Raw genomic sequence first — 21,174 nt, forward strand, 5'->3', positions numbered from 1 at the left:
TACAAAATAATATTTATGTTATGTATAAAATATAACAATTCAATAAATAACAGTGTACCTATTACCCTTTTTAAGAAAAAGAAGGTTTTCACTATCTTTGAAGGACCCTGTATACTTCTCCCATCCCAGCCCCTTAATACTTTTTCCCCAGATTTACTGAGCTAATTGATAATATAACATTGTGTCAATTTAAGGTGTACAACCTGATGATTTGCTGCAATGCTATTTTTAAAAACACCTCCACCTCTACTATCCAAGAGAAAGGAGATCCTCCCACCTTATTCGGTAGCCCATTCTGAATCAGCAAGTTCCCTTTTAGGTATAACCCAGTTCTTTCCTACTGGAATTTAGGTTACTTTCCCATTAGGGACACTGGACAGCGTCTTTGGAGAAAGCAAGCAGCCATCTTCATTTACACGGCAGTCAGTGACAGGGTCTTTAAGAGAGGTGGGGAAATATCCACAGGTCTTAACAGTTCTAGTTCTTTTCCTAGGAGACTTTTTTATGTAAGGGTTTCTAATTTTAAAAACTTAATTAGATAATTACCTTTATTTTCATTTATTGGTTTCATTGCATGGTTTCCAACATCTTCATTATAACCTAGTTGAAAAATAACACTCAGGATGAATGGCCAATGGAAATTCTAGTTTCCTATATAACTTTTTAAAAATTCGGTGACACTAGCAAAGGAAGTCAAGCCTAATTTCTTCAGTTAAGTTGGCAATCAGCAGTGTATCTGGTGTCTGTGTTCCCTCCTGGTCCCATGTGTTCCCATCTGACCTACAGTGTGGTCTCTTTCTAACGTTAGTGGGAATTCCACCATCTCATGGGAGGGATACTTCTACTTATGAGTTGTTCAAGATTCAGACCTGTTCAGTTTGATAAGTTCATTAGAAGTTAAGCTTATAGCAGTTAAGTGCACGCGCTCCGCTACTGGTGGCCCGGGTTCGGATCCCGGTTGCACACGGACGCACGGCTTCTCCAGCCATGCTGAGGCCACGTCCCACATACAGCAACTAGAAGGATGTGCAACTATGACATACAACTATCTACGGGGACTCTGGGGGAAAAATAAAAAGGAGGAAGATTGGCAATAGATGTTAGCTCAGAGCCGGTCTTCCTCAGCAAAAAGAGGAGGATTAGCATGGATGTTAGCTCAGGGCTGAGCTTCCTCACAAAAAAAAAACCCCAAAAACAAAATAACATATTTCTCAAGTATACCCTATAAAAGGCATATGCTAAAATTTTCTTATTTCGTGGAACACTGATACAGAATTAGAAAAGAACATGGGTGTTCTATTCCCAAACCTGCTGATAAAGAAAGAAAACTGCCCCAGATCTGGTCTGGGACAGAACTTTTTGTGTGATGTAATTAGAGCCCCCTCTGGGAAGTTGCTGGCCTCCCTGCTGAAAAGCTCAAGCAATTTTCTCAGAGGCCTAATAGGATTAAGAATTCTTTGGGGGCTGGCCCGTGGCTTAGCGGTTAAGTGCTTGCGCTCTGATACTGGCAGCCGGGTTCGGATCCTGGGCAAGCACGGACGCACCGCTTCTTCGGCCATGCTGAGGCGGTGTCCCACATACAGCAACTAGAAGGATGTGCAACTATGACATACAACTATCTGCTGGGGCTTTGGGGAAGAAAAGGAGGAGGATTGGCAATAGATGTTAGCTCAGAGCTGGTCTTTCTCAGCAAAAAGAGAAGGATTGACATGGATGTTAGCTCAGGGCTGATCTTCCTCACAAAAAAAAAAAAAAAAGAACTCCTGGGATGGGCTGCCCACCCTACTGAGCTGACTCTCAAGTTTGCATGAGCCTCATAACGGAATATTCCTCATAAAGCAATAAAGGTATTCCTTTACTACATCCCTTTTTAAAAAAATACCTCTACTAACAGAAGAATATTTAAATTGGTTTGCCATTGTGGCAAGTTTGGAATGAAACTATCTTGTGCTTATAATAAATAATTCTATCTGAGAAGATGTTTTTTTTTTTTTTTTTTTTAAAAGATTTTATTTATTTATTTTTTCCCCCCAAAGCCCCAGTAGATAGCTGTGTGTCATAGCTGCACATCCTTCTAGTTGCTGTATGTGGGACGCGGCCTCAGCATGGCCGGACAAGCAGCGCGTCGGTGCGAGCCCGGGATCCGAACCCGGGTCGCCAGCAGTGGAGCGCGCTCACTTAACCACCAAGCCACGGGGCCGGCCCTGGGAAGATGTTTTACCAATGCCTTAATTTGGTATCTGGTCTCTGTCTTAGAAATGGAAAATGATTACACTTGGGCAATGTTCAAAGTCTTTGAAGATAACCCGGGATGGGTATCCACAACATGATAATTATTCCCTTCCTTTCATTCCTTGGGATGTTTAGAAGGTGGTGAAATTAGGGTAAAATGTTCTGCCTTTCTTCTTTGGTTTTTGTTTTGCTTATCAGCTCACCATCCAATGACTGATTAGATTAAGTGCCCCTGCTGGAAGACAGTTTCCTTTCCAACTTTAACCTCATCACCTACAGATTCTGTTTCTAAGAGGGGTAAGGGAGTGTGTAGCAAATTGGGAAAGACACTTAGCAACTTTGGGAAACCATGACTGTACCATAATGTCTGTTGGCTTCAGTATTGGGATCTGACAACATCTTCTCATTGTTGGAGTTCAGAAGTGGTGCTGCCGGCCTTGAAATGAAATTTAAAAAGGAAAAATATATATAACGTTTTTTTGGCTCTAACTCCAAACCAACAAAATAATCAAGGAAAGATCATGAGAAAACTAGGAAGAGTTTTCCCAAGTTGGGAAAACTTTACTTTCTCATTTGGAAGACTAACTTTTTTTTCAGCTCTAAGATTATTCGATAAAAGCTTTTTGCTGTTAAAGCAAGTGCCAGGGCCAAAGGGCACTTGAATACCAGGAGCCTTTTATCAGGTAGATCTCAACTCCTTGAATTCCTCATCCTGTGGGACTATTTCTCTCAGGAACAGAGCTATCCTTTCCATACTTTTGGATTTTGGATTTCGAGAACAGTAAAAATAGTACAACCATTTTTTTGGACCAACTCTATTTTGCCAAGTAAGTAAATTTTTAAAATTCCAATCTACTACCATTATAATTCCATACAGAAAAGGGGATTTCACAAGGAACAGTGTAGGAAGGACATGACCTCAGAATAAAGCTATTCCATCTCATGAAAGGACAGTTGGCAATCTTCCACTGAGACAAATACACACACACACACACACACACACACCCTACACTACTCATGCCCAAGGCCCTTATTTTTCTAAGTTTTCCAAGAACCATTGAAAACTTCCTAAAGACCAGAATCTCCCTACACACAAGTCTATCCATGCCCAGAGAGCTGCCACCTCTCTTTCATGTACACACACTGACCTGGACATCTCCACTGGCATCTGCTTGGCTTTGAAAGAGAAAGGAAAAAACCAGTCAGTATAAAGTACCCACATCCATATAAGAATACTCATTTTAACCATATTTGACTTTCTTGAAGATTCAATATCCGTAAAAAAAGAAAAGTCAAATATACTTCTGCTTTTAAAAAAAGAAAGAGAGAAAAAGAAAATTAAAAACAAACAAACAAGTAGGTCTTCTCTTGGTGTTGCATTGAGAGACTTCGCATCATTTCCCCGAGAAATATGACATTTTGACTGTTTTAGCCAGGGGCTATTTTCTTAGTGGAATGTCATAGAGATGAAGACAATGGTACAGAAACTAAATTAGCCACATAAACATGCAGCTATTTCTTTGATTCAAGACCATTCCAAAAAGTGAAGGCTAACTCAATCCCTGTGCTCTTAATTCCAAGCAGGCCTGAGACCAAGGCCAGGGTCAGCCTTAGGAAGGGGTTTGTTCTGGAGCCTGTCTTCCCAGAGGGGTTGCAGCTTTCCTGCTCCAAAGAAAACCCAGGGGCCCTCCTCATCCCATCTGCCCCCACTAATCCTAGGCAGCAGCCCCAGGGGCTCCAACAGAACCTGCCCCATCCCACAAAGATGTTTGCAGAATATACTGGTGTTGTACCCTTTTCCTTGAGTCCAGGCTAGCTGACTCTGATTCCTAAGGGTCAGTGGGTGACCCTGGCTTCCCATCCACATGTGGCTAACCCCAAGCACAGGGTAGACATCATGGCACAACTGGCAAATTAGTTGCAAGGCATTCAATGGGTGTGTGTGAATGTCTCCATAACACTCACACCCACTCTACTAACTGCAGGACCAGGTGTGGCCAAATCCACAGGAGCAGCTTCATCTGACCACATGTAGCAGGAACATCCCCCCAAATTCATCTTTTCTGAGGTGCCCAACTTGGAAGCCAATTACTTTCATTTCTGCCTAACTAAAACCAGGGGCAGTAAAAGCTCCACACCTGCCAAAGCCAAAATCTTGGTTATCAAGGTGACACTCCAAGGAGAAAAACACCGTCATCAGTTACAACTCCTCAGCTCCCACTGGGCAGAGCACCAGCCCCCCATGGAGCCAGAGCCCCACACATCCACAGCTGGTTTCTTGGCAAGGGCAACCTATCAGAATGGAATGAGAGAACTGTGCTCACCCTTGGCTTTCTTCAGAAAATAGCATCTGGCTCCAAGTATCAAGGTGGCAATTATCACTCCGATGATAGTCACTGCAATAAGTCCTTTCTTCCATGGGGCAAGAAAGACTGGAAATGACAAAAATTTAAATATATAGATTTTTCCTCTGTCAGCAAGAAATACTATCAGCCTTAAGCAACAAATAAGACTGATTTTTATAGTCCTTGTAACCACGGCCTGCACTGAGCATCTACCTCTGAGGGACTGTGTTCATAGCAGGTGCAGAAATGGTTGTTTTTGCTACAAACAGAGTCAGCTACGGTCTCAAAGGACCGTAGGACTGAAGTAGACTCCTTTCTGGGGTCCAATCAACCTCCCCCTTCTCTAGAAATCCCCCTCTACACACAAAGGTGGGTTCCCCTAACCATGTCCCTTCTGCATTACTCAATTTCCTTGGCCACAGGTGTGGTTCACGAGTGGACATTTGACCCAAGTTGAGCCAATTGGTATCTCTCTGCCCAGAATTTGGTATTACTAGTCTGTGAAATACTTCCAATTCCTTATAATAACCAGTTCCTCTTTTATATTTAATTTGAGCGAGTTTCTGTCACTTCTTTTTTTTTTTTTTTTTGTGAGGAAGATCAGCCCTGAGCTAACATCCATGCTAATCCTCCTCTTTTTGCTGAAGAAGACCGGCTCTGAGCTAACATCTATTGCCAATCCTCCTCCTTTTTTTCCCCAAAGCCCCAGTAGATAGTTGTATGTCATAGTTGCACATCCTTCTAGTTGCTGTATGTGGGACGCGGCCTCAGCATGGCTGGAGAAGCGGTGCGTCGGTGTGCACCCGGGATCCGACCCGGGCCACCAGCAGCAGAGCATGCACACCCAACCGCTAAGCCACAGGGCCGGCCCTGTCACTTCTAACCAAAGAGCCTGGAGGACGTTGGTCTCTTAATCCTCAGTAACATGCGCTAAACTGCTACCTACTTCCTCTTACAAGTGGTGAGCTCTCTGGCCTCGCCCTTGATGGCTACACTCTATCTCACGGTTGAGACCTCAGCTCACCTCTGACCGTCACTGCGTTGCTTTGGGGGGCGTTTTTGGCAAGGTTGGCTCTGTTGGATGCCAAGCAATAATACTGTCCCTCCTGCCCTTTGCTAGCTTCAGACTCGTGCCAAACGGCGCGGGTGTCATTTGACACACTTTCATAGACGGGGTTGCTCTCCTTTTCTCTGTAAAACCTGTAGGTGATTGGACCAGATGCGTTGTTCACGGAGCATTGAAGCACAATGTCCTTCCCAGTCTCCACCACGTCACTCAACAGGACAGAGAGCTTGACCTCCTCTACCGGGGCTGAAAAGCAGGAAAAAGATTAGCACTGAGAAAAGAAGAGAAAAGGGGAAGAGAAGGAAAATGACACTGCCACTCCTCATGGCCAGCCTCCTCCCGTACTGTGACTCAGATTTGCCCTGTAGGGACTGTCCCCTTTATTCAAGTCTCTCCTCTCATCCCACATTCTCCACAGTTCCTCCTCTGATTAGCCCAGCAGGGCAGCAACTGTCCTCAAGTGTTGATTAAAGATAAGATGCTAAAGGGTCCAGCCCGGTGGCACAGTGGTTAAGTTCGCACACTCTGCTTCGGTGGCCTGGGGTTTGCAGGTTCGAATCCTGGGTGCGGACCGACACACTGCACATCAAGCCATGCTGTGGTGGCATCCCACAGACAAAACAGAGAAAGATGGGCACAGCTGTTTGCTCAGAGCCAATCTTCCTCACCAAAGGAAAAAAACAGATGTTAGCTCAGGGCCAATCTTCCTCACCAAAGAAAAAAAAAAGTTAAGGTGCTAGGGACACCTCCCTTCAATTACCACCTCAAGTATTCCTGACCACTCAGCTTCACTATAAGATTAACTTATGTGTTCTGTTGGGAGTCTAGTGTGTGTGTGTGTGGGTGTGGGGGTGTGATTTCTCTCCCTCTGCTTACAAGGATGCACAGCCCTTCCAGATCTTCCAAACAAATAACCTTGACCACTACCGTCTCTAGCTATCGTCCTGTTGTTCTCCTTTTTCCTTTATGAGTAGTCTAAACCTATTGCTTTCACATCCTGATTTCTCACCTTCTTGTTACCCCTGAAATCTGACTTCCATCCCTCTGCTTCTGAAACTGCACTCTATCTCTGGTTTTGAAGAAACTCAAAAGGTCACCTGATCCCCTGCTAACTCATCCCTGAGTCCCCTGCAGATTAAACCCCATGGTAGACATTCTTCCCATCTTCCCACCCTTGGCCTCCCTACAGCTCTCAATTGTCCCCCAGCCTTTCCTTTTGAACTCAGCTTTCTGCAGGCTTCTGTGATGCCTCACAACCCTGATTCACTTCACTCCTCACCATCACTCCCTTTATTATATTATTCTTTATTCACCAGGTTTTCTTCTTTTGCCCCTTAAATGGGGACTTTCTGCAAAATTCAGTCCTCAGTTTTCCATCTCCATTCTCCCCTTTGGTGACCTCATCTACATCATAGCTTCTATTTGTGTATCTAACACATAAACATATAGCCTTTAATGCCTAAATATACAGCTCTAGTCCAGATGACTTCCTTGAATTCTAAGTCTTGATTATTACCTGGGCATTTCCACCATTTCCACCTAGAAGACTTGCCAGCGTCTCATTCCCGGCAGATCCAAGCAGAACTCATCTTCCTCCTGTAACCTCTTTCCCTGGCTCCATGTCCAACTACCAAAATTCTGATCCTAAATTGTCTTCCCTAAATGATTCTCCTATTAGTGTGAGAATAGACTGGTCAGCAGACTGGCATCTGACTCATGAATCACCCTCCTTTGAGTGCAGTGGGTGGCCAGACCATGGAGCTGCTGGTCCAACAAAAGGGAGCTCCAGGCCTGGGATGGAATGGTGGAAGTCAACCACAAGGGCAGATTCCCAGAGGAATCTGAAGCACAAGGGGGTGGTGGCAAGGTAGGCTCAGGATCCAGACTGCCCCTCAATTCCCAGCCCTACTGCCAGCCAGCTCTTTGTCTTAAGCCTTAGTTGCCTCACCATAAAACAAGGATAATAGTATGAGTCCTACATGGCTATTGTAAGTATTAATGGGAACAATTTACTAAAATACTTCATTCATGGGTGGGCACATGGCCAGGGCTCAGTAAATGTTAGCCACTAATATTGACCTATATTAAACCAACGATTCACATAGGCTTCTTTTTTTTTTTTTGTGAGGAAGACCAGCCCTGAGCTAACATCCAATGCCAATCTTCCTCTTTTTTGCTGAGGAAGACTGGCCCTGAGCTAACATCTGTGCCCTTCTTCCTCTACTTTATATGGGACGCCACCACAGCATGGCCTGACAAGCAGTGCATCAGTGTGAGCCTGGGGTCCGAACCGGCAAACCCTGGGCTGCCGCAGTGGAGCACGTGCACCCAACCGCCTGCGCCACCAGGCCGGCCCCCTCACATAGGCTTCTACATTAGCTTCTTAAGGTATTAGGAGGTCTGAAGTCTCCATTCCTTCTAACTGATAGAGACACCAAGTTAGTCTTCCTAAGACCCCATTCTCGTTATATCCTGCTTCCCTCTTCTGGCTCTTCATTGCACACAGGACAAATTCCCAACTCCTAAGATTGGCATTCAATGCCCTTTGCAGTTGGGCCCAGTTATTTTTTCAGTTTATATCCAGTGATTCTCCATTCCAAACCTTTGTTTCCAGCCATCTGATTTACCCACAGTCTTTTGAACTGCTCCATGGAGCCTTTTGCTCATGTATTTGACCAGGCTGGTAGGCCATCTCTAGCTCTCTCTGCCCACCATTGTCAAGCCCTGGCTCCTAACCCAGCTCTTTTCACTCCAGCTAGATGATGTCTTTCATGCCCTAAATTCCTATCGTCATCATTTTAAGGATAGTTCATGTGACAATTAACCGTGCGTTGCCTAGTAACACTTTTTCTATGCTTGTTTGCACTGTTATTCAAATATATTAATTTAATCAGCTATTTAATCAGGAGATCCTGTGTTTCTTGTTATATCATTGAAAACAAAGAATATGTTTTCTATTTGTTTATTTATTTATTTATTTATTCTGTGAGGAAGATCAGCCCTGAGCTAACATCCATGCCGATCCTCCTCTTTTTGCTGAGGAAGACTGGCCCTCGGCTAACATCTGTGCCCATCTTCCTCCACTTTATACGGGACGCCGCCACAGCGTGGCCTGACAAGCGATGCGTTGGTGCGCGCCCAGGATCCGAACCTGGGCCGCCAGCAGCAGAGCGCGCGCACTCAACCGCTATGCCACAGGGCCGGCCCCAAAGAATATGTTTTCTTTTTTTGTATGCCCCACAGCATTAGGGGATTTATATATATGATGTTAATTTGAAAAGTATGGCTACTCTTAAACTATACATTAACAGAAGCAGGAATCTCTATCCGACTCAAGATGTCCACATGGCCCATGTAGATAAGCAGTTATTAAACAAGAAGAAAGAGGAGGAAGAGGTGGAAGGCTTATTAAGATTTTTACAACAGGATGCAGACTATCTCAGAGATGCAAGCAATGGCACTCCAAAGGCCTTCTGAGAGGCACAAGATAGAGGCTCAAGGAAAAATGTCCACTCCAGGACAATGGGATATTTCTCTTGAGTATGAGAGGCTCAGGCAAATGTTAGCGAGTCCCACGAGATGATAGCCCGCAGCTCTGATTGCTGTGGGTTCTGCACAGGACGGAGTTTGCCACACCAATGGTCAATCACAGAGAAGAGCTCAGGTCTCCAATTCTCAGACATGGCTGTCAGTTCCTCTAAAAAGGAGCAAATGCTAAGGGAGCCCAAAAAGCACAGCTTTAGTGCTTCCTGAAGTCGGGACACTTCACTCTTATGTCTTAGCAGTTTGCTTGAAAGTTTCTGAAAAGAGATGGCACAGGCCACACCAATAGCCCTCAGACATTTTCTGGCCCCATTTACCCGGGCCTTGGTCCTGCTTTGCCACAGGTCATGTTTATGGACTTTGCACAAATACCACGCACTTCTCTTGTCCACACAATCCCTGGACAACCCCAAACCTTTGAAAATGTGAACAAAAGCCCCAATCCCACATGATTTCTTCTCATAGCGCAGCAACTCACCTATCACCTTGACCCGCAGAACGTCACTGACCATTTCGGCATGGGAATGGCAATTATCTGCGATGCACTGGTATTCTACGTCTTTTGTTGGGTTATCTTTGAATACTGTGGGCTCATTTGAGCTCACGTTACGACTCTTCAGAATGTTACTTGCTTTTAAAAGATGATAAGAAATAGGCGAGGTTCCGCGTCTGGATTGGCAACTGACTTCTATGGTCTGTCCCTTTATCACCTCAGACTTGGAGTCACAAAAAATCTCGGGCTTGGAGAGCATTTCTAGAATGACAGAGAGAAACAATCTGAAGCAAAACATACACTCCAAAGGGTTCCTTCTCCAAACTCTGGGCTTTGCTTTCTCTGTCATTATCATAATTTTAAATGTCTACCTGCCTTATCTACCCTTACAGAATTCCTTTAAGACTGACAGGTAATGTGCGTGTATGTGTGGTGAGGAGGGAGAGGGAAAGAGAATGATACAAGCACAAAAGGGTGACACAATCAAGAAAAACATTAATCCCCTTAAATATATGTTTATATTTTCACATATCTCACGTGCACATGTACACACATCCATGTGTTTTTTTGTATTGAGAAAAGATACAAGAAAAGCATAAAAATATAACAAGTGCCCAAACAGAATGTATTTTTAAACACATTCCCAGTGCCTCAGCCTCTCCTGATAGTAAATTGCATGCCTCAAGAAACAAGAATTTGGGGCCAGCCCGGTGGTGTAGCGGTTAGGTTCATGTGTTCCGCTTTTGCGGCCCAGGGTTCGCTGGTTCGGATCCTGGGCTCAGACCTACTCACCGCCCATCAAGCCATGCTGAGGTGGCGTCCCACATAGAAGAGCTACAACTCTACGACTATGATATATAATTATGTACTGGAGCTTTGGGGGGAAAAAAGAAAAAGGAGGAAGATTGGTAACAGATGTTAGTGCAGGGTCAATCTTCCTCAAAAAAAAAGAAACAAGAATTCCTCTAGGTCCTTATTCAGAAGTTATCTTATTTATTGAAGCTTATAAAATGAAACGACCTCTTCCAAAGAATAACAACAGAAAGAATTAAAATATAATGACCCACATTTGTCTCTTGCATTATTGCCTTTTGAATTAGATGGCTAGAGAGTTGAGAATAGACTAAAACCCTGGTTCAGTTGAGACTAAAATTTTGGCTGAATAAACCACAGCCGCAGGTTAGACTGAAGGATCATGACTGACTAACAACAGTGACAGTCACAGCTTGACCAGAGTCCCACATTTATGTAGAACCCCTCTACTCAAAGTATGGTCTGGGGCCCAGCATCCCCAAGGTGCTAGCTAGAGATGTGGAATCTGCCCCATCTGACCTGAATGCTAACCAGGTTTTGGATGCACAGTCAGGTGTGAGAAGCATGGCTGTAGGTGGTCCCAGTACCTACATTCTGCCTCCGGAAGTTCTAGCGCTTCTGGTCAGCCATGATATGAATTAAAAACTGGAGCTTAGATCTTAAAGTTTAGCGTTAACTAAGCAGTGTTTCCTCTCTGATCTTTTGGGTGGGTGCCTGCTCCGGCAGCCAGAATCTTGCCAACTCAGAGGCCACATCAACAGCATGCAGCCACCACAAAGCCATGAACCTGACTGCTGCCAACAAAATCTTCCTTGCATTATCCCTCTCCTGTGCTCCGAGCAGGAATACCCACTCGCTCCTGTTGGGTCTCTCAGTTTCACTCCTCTCTTTCCCTCGATTCTTACCCTGCCTCAGTCTGATCTGCCTTCAGACTGGAGAGGGTGGTTGCTGGTGATAAATTCCCTTTCTCCCACTCAATGCCAAGACTCTTGGAGCCGGCGAGGCCATACTTACCACACACGGCTATCCGGACCGGCTTGCTTTGCTTGACCACCTTGCCGATGCCTGCGATGCAGGTATACGTCCCGCTGTCCCACTCTGAGGCTACCGTGGTGAAATTTTGCGACTGAGACACAACCTTGTTTCCCTTCTGGATGGTGAAGTTGGCTAGAGGCGCTCCTGGGATGGAACACCACAAATCCAGACTTGCACCCTTGTCCAGAGGTGAGGGGGAAGATTCCAGCTTTGGCTTGGAAAATAGCTCTGAAAAACCAGTGAGTGGGAATGGGGTGAGATATTTCTGAGCACCACTCCCAAAGTCCCTTTACAGAGAGACCCTTGGCCAAGCTGATTTTGGCAGAACCAACTCCTAACTTCCTGCAAAAAGTTTTCCTTTGCTTCTCATATGCCTGATAATCACACAATTAAAGAGAGGGCTCATTCTTTGCCTGGGACTCCAAAGGCAGGTTTTCTGCCCTTGTTAATTCAATTTATTTCAGACATGGATTAGAAATGTTTTGCAACTTGTAATGCAGCAAGTAATGATTCATGCATTCACCCATTTATTCATCCACTCACAGGTTTTATTCCACAAGTGTTTATTACAGGCTCTCTCTGTGCTGGGCACCTTGCGTGGCACTGGGGAGATAGCAGAGAAAAATAAACAGCCACTGACTTCAAAGGGCTTACTTCCAGTGGGGGATTCAGACACGGTGTTTGCAGAAGAGCCCAGAGAGGGGACACTGAACCCAGGCTTGGGGAATCAGGACTGTTGGAAGAAGTTATTCAGGCAAAGAGGAAAAGTGTCTGAGGCAGAGGGAACAGCATGTGGAAGGCCTAGCAGGAGGTTCAAGCACCTGAAAGTGTAGTTGGTCTGGTACACAGTGAGAGAAGAAGAGGCCAGAGGAAGGCCTGTAGATCTGGAAGGACACTGGGAACCAACAAAGAAGTATGGATTGTATCCTCTGGGCAATGGGAAGCGTGGAGAGTCCGGGTCAGGGGAATGGCATCCGACGTGTGTTATAGGGAGATCTCTGGGAGGAGAATAGATGAGGTTGGGGGTGCCTAGACTCGAAGCAGGAGGGGATGTAGTGCCGGCATGAAACAGAGTGACAGCATGAGGTTGGGGGGGAGTGGCAGCTGGCCACCATCCTCCAGCACTTCCCAAGGAGAAGAATGAAGACAACACCTGGAGCCTATCAAGGTCAAGTACTCTGTAAGCTATAACATTCTATGTCACTTTAAGGAATTGTTAGTAACATGATTTAGTTTGGAGGTCAACAGTAGTCAAGACTGAAGTCGACTTTTAAAAAGTCTTGTCATTTCCTCATTTAAATACTCCCTGAAATACTTCAATATTTTGTAGTTATGGTGTATATTTTTATTTTCAGCTACACAGAAATTACTAATTAGCTACTTAACCAATGTGAAGACTTGGATCCTTCATGTAAGCAAGTGCGCGCTGACTTCACGGTTATGGCCCTTGATGTGGAAGGAAGGAGGAGTCAGTAATTCTTGAGACTATCTGCATGTTGAGAAAGGGACCGAGACTCCAATTCCTCTTAGGAAAGTTTCTTGGGCTAGAGGTTTGAGAATGCAACCAGGAGTCAGGGAATCAAATTTTACCTTAGGCTCTGAATTTACCTGCCTTACAGGTTTGAGGGTACAAATCGACACTGTCATTGTCATCACTCATGTTACCTAGCTATGGAAGTTATTTCCATCGTGATCAGTCCACAAAGTCTTCCCAGTTTCCTCGACAGGGAATAAAATAAAACTTAAAGTAAGATGGTATCTCAATAATTAATCTATATTTCATTAAGGTACATTCCATTCTTCCTTATAAAATGTATTAACTTGTCTGTTTTCAGAGCACCATCCAAAGCTCTAGGTTAGGAGTGGGGAAAAGGAACCAAAGACAGCAACATCCTAAATTGCCTTACAATCTCATTGGTCAGATACCAAAAAATATGAATAAATGGCTTAGGAAAAATCCCAAAGCAATGACTCTACATTTAAAAATATGTAAACAAAAATGTAAAAATAGAAACCATCTTTCTGAGGTGGGTGCAAATGGTTTAGAATTAGGAATGAAATGTTAGAGAATGATCCGCTTGTAAAGGAGGTAATGTAAACAGACTGGCAGGACCATCACATGGATTAATAAGGATCAGTCTCTTGTTCACTCATTGAACAAATATTTATTGAGTTCCTACAATGTGTCAGGCTCTGTGTTAAGCATCGACATTGGAAGATGAATTGAGCCACAGACCTGGTCCTTCAAGAACTCACACAGAGTGATGGAGACAGATGCTAAATATTTACGGTGACTGTTGATGTGAAGATGGGAGCAGAGTATGATGGGAACTGAGGTGTGACCATGGGACTCTGCCTGGGGGATCCTGGAGGGAGATTTGGGGCTTGGTCTTTAAGGACAACAGAATTTTCTCAGTGGCCAAGGGGAAAGGGTGTTCTAAGCAGACTGGCAAGGGATGTTTGGAAAGGGGAGGTGTCAAGGTGAAGCATCACGACAGTGCAGTAGTTTAAGCCCATGGATATTGATGTCAGCCATTTTAGGAGGATTTCTCCTGTAGCCGGCTGAAGGATGAATTGGAACAGAGATGCTCAGGGAGATCCCTCACTGGTGTGAGGGCCAGTGTTAGGGAGTGATTGTAGAGATGAAGAGATGGGACAGAATTGAGAGACCTGGCAGCACTTGGTGACAGATTGGGTCTGAAAAGGTGGACAGTGGAGGGGGAAGAAACCCATCCAAAGACAAATGACTAATTCAATGCTTTTTATGTTTGCAAAATTATTGTGAGCCTCCAACATTATTAGACAGAGCCATTTACAGGAAGGCTTGATAGCAACAGGGGCGTGGAAAACCAGATGCCTAAGTGGACCTGGGGACAATTCCAAAGGCTCAGTAGAACTTGAATACAAGTGTGTTTGCCTGCCAGCCCTGGTGTGGCTCGGTTAGCTCCACATGGAAAGGACACAGCTCAGGACCCCAGGCTGAGGGGATGGGAAGGGCAGGCTGAGCATAACACTTTGCTTTCTTGGGCCAGGGAGACTGATCTACTGAATGACTTGTATACTCCACATGACACAGACTTCTGGATGTGGGTGATCAGCTACAATAGTATCTTACGGTCCAATGATGCTTTATGCTTTCCTAAGGTAGCCTGGACCAAGGGATAAGGATGAAGCTCTAATTGGTGAAAGAGTCCATGTGTCCACCACTTGGTCCCTGCTGCTCTTAGAGCAGAATGCCCATCCCTTTATTGTACTTGCTCATTGCATTGCATTCTAATGGTCTATTTATGTCTGTGAGTTCTTCAAAGGCAAAGCCTGGCTTAGGCATCTCTCTATCCCCAGTAAGTTGCCCAGTATACAGAAGGTGCTCAATATATGTTGAATTGAATACTTTTCTCTAATGAGATAATATATCTTATCAGTGAAAAATATCATGTGCCATCAAAATATTTGTCATTATTAATGAAAACTAAATTGCTAGCACACACTATAGACCAGCAGGATCCAACACATATGTCAATCACTCAGTTGGGTAGATGGCAGCCTGTGATACTGGGGACTGTCCCTGTGACTGTACACTCAATGCTTGACACATAGGAGGCTTTCAGTAAATAAGTGAATGAACGAATGAACACTTTCACCTGGGAACCAAGAAGCGCTGACTCCCTCTGCCCTCTGAAACACTGTCATCCCATGCTCATTCGTTCATCCAACAAATGCATATTGAATTCCTACTATGTGTAGGCACTGTTCTAAGTGTTAAGGATATAGCACTGAATAAAATAGGTACTCTTCCTGAACTCATCAGTTTACATTCTAGTGCCTGAATATATACAATAAACAGGAAGACGTAGAGCACATTTTTTTGGTGATGAGTACTATGGAGAGAAATAAAGCCAGATACGGGGGTAGAAGTCCAAGGGAACTTTTAAGTACATGCTTTGGAAGTCAAACATGCCTGGAGGAGACTCTTGCTCTGCCGCTTGGTAACCCTGTAATTGTTGGATGAGTGACCTAACCTCTGTGTCTCAGTTTCCTCATCTGCAAAACAGGAATCATAATACCTACCTCATAGCGTGTTACGAGCATGAAATGAAAATATGTGTAAATCAGTCATAGAGCGTTCAGCAAAGGGGAATTGTTATTATTATTTTTGAGTTTACTAATGCTTTCTCACTCCTGATCCTGTCATAAAACCTGGGTCTGGGTTCTAGCATAGTGCTCGGCACAGAGGAAAGATAAACGCAATATAATAATAGAAACACTAGCAAACAGTCACTGAGGGCTTACTCTGTATGAGGCTCCTTATGGCCAAGCCATGTCATTTGGTTATTATAACAGTCCTATGGATGGGTGCTGTCATTATCCCCATCTCATAGAGTCGTGGCAAGGAGAAGCTCAATAACTCACCCAAGGCCACTGAAATCGTGAGTGGCAGGGTTGGGATTTGGTGCCAGAACCCGCACCCTCAACCACCACAGCCAACCGCTTACTCGCTCTGCATTGACTTGTCCCCATAAGCACCACGCCCCCGCCTGAGTACATTCATCCCGACAAGCAGGAGCAGAAGGATCAACTCTCAGTGGCCGCCCTGGTTTCCAGCACAGTTGCTCCTGAGCCCGCCAAATGCCGACAGCCTCCAGCAGCAGTCCTACCTGTGATGTTGAGCACGATGCTGCTGACCTTGGATATCTGGCTGGACTCCACTTTGCACGTGTAGTTGCCATTGTGTTCCACCATGGCCATCACTGAGTAGATGGCCTCTGGGCTGCTTTTACTGTGTGCCACAATTGCTTTGTCCTTCTGGATTATGATTTCCGGAAGCACCTGGTCCAAGTCCCTCACTTGAATGGTGCACCTAATGCTGAGCTGATCTCCTTCAGTGATCCTTCCCTCGGGGCTGACGTGAAATTTGGGAATAGAGAAGGACTCTACAAAAAGAGGACAAGCCGATTGGACTCAAGTTCAAATCTGAGCGAGGGAAAAAGGCACTTTCTCTCCTTTTCTGCTCTTTTCATTGCCAACCACTATTTTTCCTTATTAGTTAAAAAAAATCCAACCTTTCCTCTCAAGAACCTTCACCTAGGCTGCTCTGATGCTCCCTCCCTTCTCGCTCACTCTTACATCTTCTTAACTGCAATTCTTTAACTTTCTTGAGCTTCCCAAAGGCCAAAACACCTTCTCTAGATCTCATCTGCAGAACCTTCTTCAAATGACCTCAGAAATAACCGCAGTAGTTAGATACAGACTCCTCCCTGAGGCCACCAAGGATTTTCTAGGCTTTTCTCACTATTTCATGGAACTCTGGAATTTCAGCATAAATATTTCATAGCTTTTAAAAGTGACAACGATGGAGACTGTGCCACTTCATGGAAATGCTTATTTAATTAACCATATGCCCCCCAAAAAAGTGACTTCTAGTCTGTTCTTTTCTTTTTTTCAAATGCTGGCTGTGACTGATTAAATTGATTTCTTAACTCATGCAGTTTGAAAAACACTGTTTTAAAAAAATACGGGTCAGATACCAGGGCATGGGATCTTCAGGAGATGGTGAGGGAAGTAAGGCTAGGCTTACCATATTTATTCACAATAAAAAGCTACCATTAAAAAAAAAACAGTCTACTTTCTTGAGTAAAAGTAAAAAAAGAGAGAACATCTTTTAGGATACTCAGCAAGTGACTTTGGGGAGCTTAGTAACAACTGAAGGGCTGTTTCTTACACCCAAATTAACTCCAGATGCACCAGAGATCTAAATGCAGAAAAAAATTAAAGCACAAAACCAGTAAGAGAAAACAGAGGTTTTTTTTCGTTAATAATCTTTGAGTGTGGAGGAACTTTAGGTGTGAATCACAAAACTGAGATACCATAAAGACAAAAGATGGATAAATTTGATTAACTAAAGATTAAAAGCTTCTGCATGGAAAAAGTATCATAAAATAAAGACAAATGACAAACTGGGGGAAATATTTGCATAGTACCTGACAAAGAGCTAATTCCTTTACTTTATAAAGGGCTCACACGGATCAATCAGAAGCAGTAAAAATGGGCAAAGTGTATTATGGGCAGTTTATGGGGGAAAAATGTAATAGGCCAATAAACATAAAGAATATTCTCAACCTCACTAAAGACCAAAGAAGTAAAAATCACAACAATGATGTATCATTGTGCCTCAATTAGATTGACAAAAATAATAAAACATTGATAATACTCTGTGTTGGTAAGGATGTGGGAAAATAAATACTACCATCACTTTTGTTGGAAATGTTCAGCCATTTTGAGGAGCTCTTTGGCAATACCTATCAATGTTGAAAATGCACAAAACATTTGAATCAACATTTTGACTGCTAGGAATCAATGCCATAAATAATAATCATAAAGTACTCACAAAAGTACAGAAGTTATAAGTATAAGTATGTCCATTGCAAGATTGTCTTAATAGAAAAACTGGGAAAATACTTAGATGTCCATTGATAGAAAATGAAGTAAATAAATTACAGGACATCCCTATAATAGAATTCTGAGTTGCCACTAAAATGATGTAGATCTACATTTCTCGATACAGATGAAAGTTCATAACATATTGTTAAGTTAAAAAAAAGTTATAAAATAATATGTTTGATAGGTCCTATTTTTTTTTGCTGAGGAAGATTTGCCCTGAGCTAATATCTGTTGCCGATCTTCCTCTTTTTGCTTGAGGAAGATTTCCCCTGAGCTAACATCTGTGCCAATCTTCCTCTATTTTGTATGTGGGTCACTGCCACAACATAGCCGCCAATGAGTGGTCTAGGTCTGTCTGTGTCCCGAAACCAAACCCAGGCCGCCAAAGCGGAGCATGCCTAACTTAATCACTAGGCCATGGGGCCGGCCCCTGATAGGTCCTATTTTTTGCAAAAACAAAGAAAACCAAGCAAAAACTCTGGGTGTGTGTATGAACGTAGAAGCAGAATAAGTCTAGAGGAACATACAAGCGGTTTTCTCTGAGTAGTGGTACCATAAATGATTGTCACTTTATATCATATCATATTTTCTGAAAATTTAGCCCACATCATGTATTATAATCAGAAAATTATTCTGTATACATAACATTATAATGTATCTATATGTATACATATATACATACACAATGGGCAGGTGAATAAGGTGCCCAAAGCAGAGGATCATTTATGACAAACTTTAGGGCTCCTACTTTGAAATATTTGAGGCTATCTGCATCAGAGTGTGCCTTCCCCCAGCTCTCCCCTGCTTCACAAGTCCTTCCCCCACAGGTCACCGGGAGCTGCTGGTTACTTGCCCTGGAGCTGTTTGTCCTGGATGCTCATACCCAGGCTTCCCTCTGCTGTTGCCTTTCTCTACTAAGAGCATTTCCCAGGTCACTTCATTTATTTCCTATTTGTCCAACGTCTTGGTGATGGGGAGGTAGGGAGAAGAGGAGAGTTCCTCATCAAATGTTGGAGGCAAAGGCTGAGGAACTGGCACCTGTTCCCTCCCGATCCCCCCTAGACCCCACTTCCTGATACCTGACCCACAGTGGCTTAAAGCTGTGGTTTCCAAACTGCAGGTCACACAATGCATAACTTCAGTGAGTCGTGGCCAGTGGTTTAAAAAACCGAAATAGAATAAAAAATAGCAAAATGCGTCATATATTAAGGTTAAGTATTGTTTGTGAACTTTTGTTAGGGAAATTTATAAATATATATATTTTTTAAACTGTGTCACAGTCAAAAAGTTTGAAAACGTATTAAATGATTAAGAACAGTCTTGGGCCGGCCCCGTGGCTTAGCAGTTAAGTGCGTGTGCTCCACTGCTGGAGGCCCAGGTTCAGATCCTGGGCGCGCACCAACGCACCACTTCTCTGGCCATGCTGAGGCCACGTTCCACATACAGCAATTAGAAGGTTGTGCAGCTATGACATACAACTATCTACTGGGGCTTTGGGGGGAAAAGGTAAATAAATAAAATCTTTAAAAAAAAAAAAGAACAGTCTTGAGAACAGCAGCCTAGCCAGAAGTTCCCAGCCCCTTTCCAATCCTGCGCTCTTTCTCCCCATACCAAACAAACAAACCAGAAAGAATGAGAAAGAGAAGAGCAGGCCTCTGACCTGTCACAGTGACCAGTTCACTCTTGCTGGATTCAGAGGTCTCCACATTGGTCCTAGAAATGATGCTTGCTTGACAATGGAATGATATAACACGGTCTTGTTCCTCAATTGTGAATTTTAGCGTCACAAAATTCTGGTTCTGAGAAGTTTTTTCTTTTTTTTGCCTGACACCCTTTGTATTTAGTTCGTGTTTTTCAATGGTGAAATGTATTGGGGGCCTTTCCTCCGGGACAGAACAATTGACCGTCACGATCCCGCCTTCTATTGCCTCCTTCTTGTCAAGCATGACCCTGGGACTCGGCACTCCTTTAAGAGAAGAGAAAGTTCATTACTATCAGTTGGATCTAGCAGCACAAGCCTCCCTCAGTGGAGTCATTGTGGTTCCCAGAACACCCACTGCTACCTACCAGGTAATTATTGAGCACGTATGTGCCCAGCACTGTACCAGCTACTTTGAAAAATATAAAATATGTTTAAGATGTGATTGGTGCTTTCAACATTTATAATCCCATTGGGAAGACAAGTCTTCCCAACTCATACAGCTAAAACAAAACAAAACAGCCGGTATTTTTTAGTGTTACTGTGTTGTTATAATTTATTGAATGCCAACCACAAGCTAGGATTGACTTTATATCCATGACCCCATGTAATTCTCATAATAAATCTCCTGGGTGGGCATTAAAGATAAAATTATGCCCAATTTACAGGTGAAGAAGGTGGAGCTCAGAGAGGTTCAAGGCTCACGCAAAAGTTCATAGCCATCGAGACCAGAGCCAAGATTTGACTTCAGGTCTGTCTGATTCTAAAGCCAGAGGTTGGGGTGGGGGTGAAGGGGCGGGAGAGAGGAAGGACGCGTGGCCTCCCAGTTCAAAAAGCAAAGTTGAAAATAACCAAGCGTCAGAGTGTGTTGCAGAGACAATGAGTGATGGAGCAGTCTGGGAAAGAGGAGGCCCTCTTTGCCTGGGGGATCAGAGAAGTTTCTAGAGAGGAGCAAGACCTGAGAGAAATCTTGGAGGAACGGTGCTATCTGGACAGATGAGGTGGGACAGGGGCTAAGGACAAGCATTTCAGGGTGCACATGTGCATGGGGAATTGCTTGTGCCAAGGAGTGAGTGGCTTTTCAGGAAAGCCATCTAAGGCAGAAAGGAGTGGGTGGGGAGGTACACTCGGTGGTAAGCCAGGGTCAGATTAGGGGGAGCTGGGAGAGCCTGGCTGAGATTAGATGTCCTGTCCAGGCCCCGTCGTTTGGTGGTCATGACCTCTATCTTAGAGTCAGGCAGACTTGCCTGCATCCTAAACCTGCCTCTTCCTGGGTGTGCCACCTCACCCAGTCATTTATGACTCTTATGAATCTTTTTTTTTTGACCTACCCAGTTCAGAGATGGAGGGCTGTCATCTTGGGAAGGAGATCTTGGGAAGTCATCACATGGGGTCATGGACATAAAGTGTATTCATACCATTATTGTCACCTGTGGTGGCAGGTGTTTGTGAAGGTGTTGCTCTGCTTCACGCTGAGCTCTCCAAGGGAAGAGATCACGTCTCACTCATC

At 44.0% G+C, this 21,174-nt stretch overlaps 1 protein-coding gene across 5 annotated transcripts in view; it reads right to left on the reverse strand.

The window, feature by feature from the left end:
• Nucleotides 1-21,174, reverse strand: part of PECAM1 (platelet and endothelial cell adhesion molecule 1) — a 74,805-nt gene that overhangs the window by 22,116 nt on the left and 31,515 nt on the right. For all 5 annotated transcript variants that reach the window (XM_087441425.1, XM_087441426.1, XM_014789165.2 and 2 more), the window contains 9 exons: nucleotides 19,626-19,931; nucleotides 16,183-16,458; nucleotides 11,507-11,755; nucleotides 9,665-9,940; nucleotides 5,602-5,889; nucleotides 4,557-4,664; nucleotides 3,381-3,408; nucleotides 2,592-2,668; nucleotides 547-600 (listed from right to left, as the gene is read on the reverse strand). In XM_087441425.1, the coding sequence (XP_087297551.1) occupies nucleotides 547-600; nucleotides 2,592-2,668; nucleotides 3,381-3,408; nucleotides 4,557-4,664; nucleotides 5,602-5,889; nucleotides 9,665-9,940; nucleotides 11,507-11,755; nucleotides 16,183-16,458; nucleotides 19,626-19,931 (1,662 nt within the window). The remainder of the gene's footprint in view (nucleotides 1-546; nucleotides 601-2,591; nucleotides 2,669-3,380; nucleotides 3,409-4,556; nucleotides 4,665-5,601; nucleotides 5,890-9,664; nucleotides 9,941-11,506; nucleotides 11,756-16,182; nucleotides 16,459-19,625; nucleotides 19,932-21,174) is intronic.

The sequence above is a fragment of the Ceratotherium simum genome, chromosome 16, assembly GCF_057802395.1.
Source record: "Ceratotherium simum simum isolate JZ-2026a chromosome 16, ASM5780239v1, whole genome shotgun sequence".
NCBI lineage: Eukaryota > Metazoa > Chordata > Mammalia > Perissodactyla > Rhinocerotidae > Ceratotherium > Ceratotherium simum.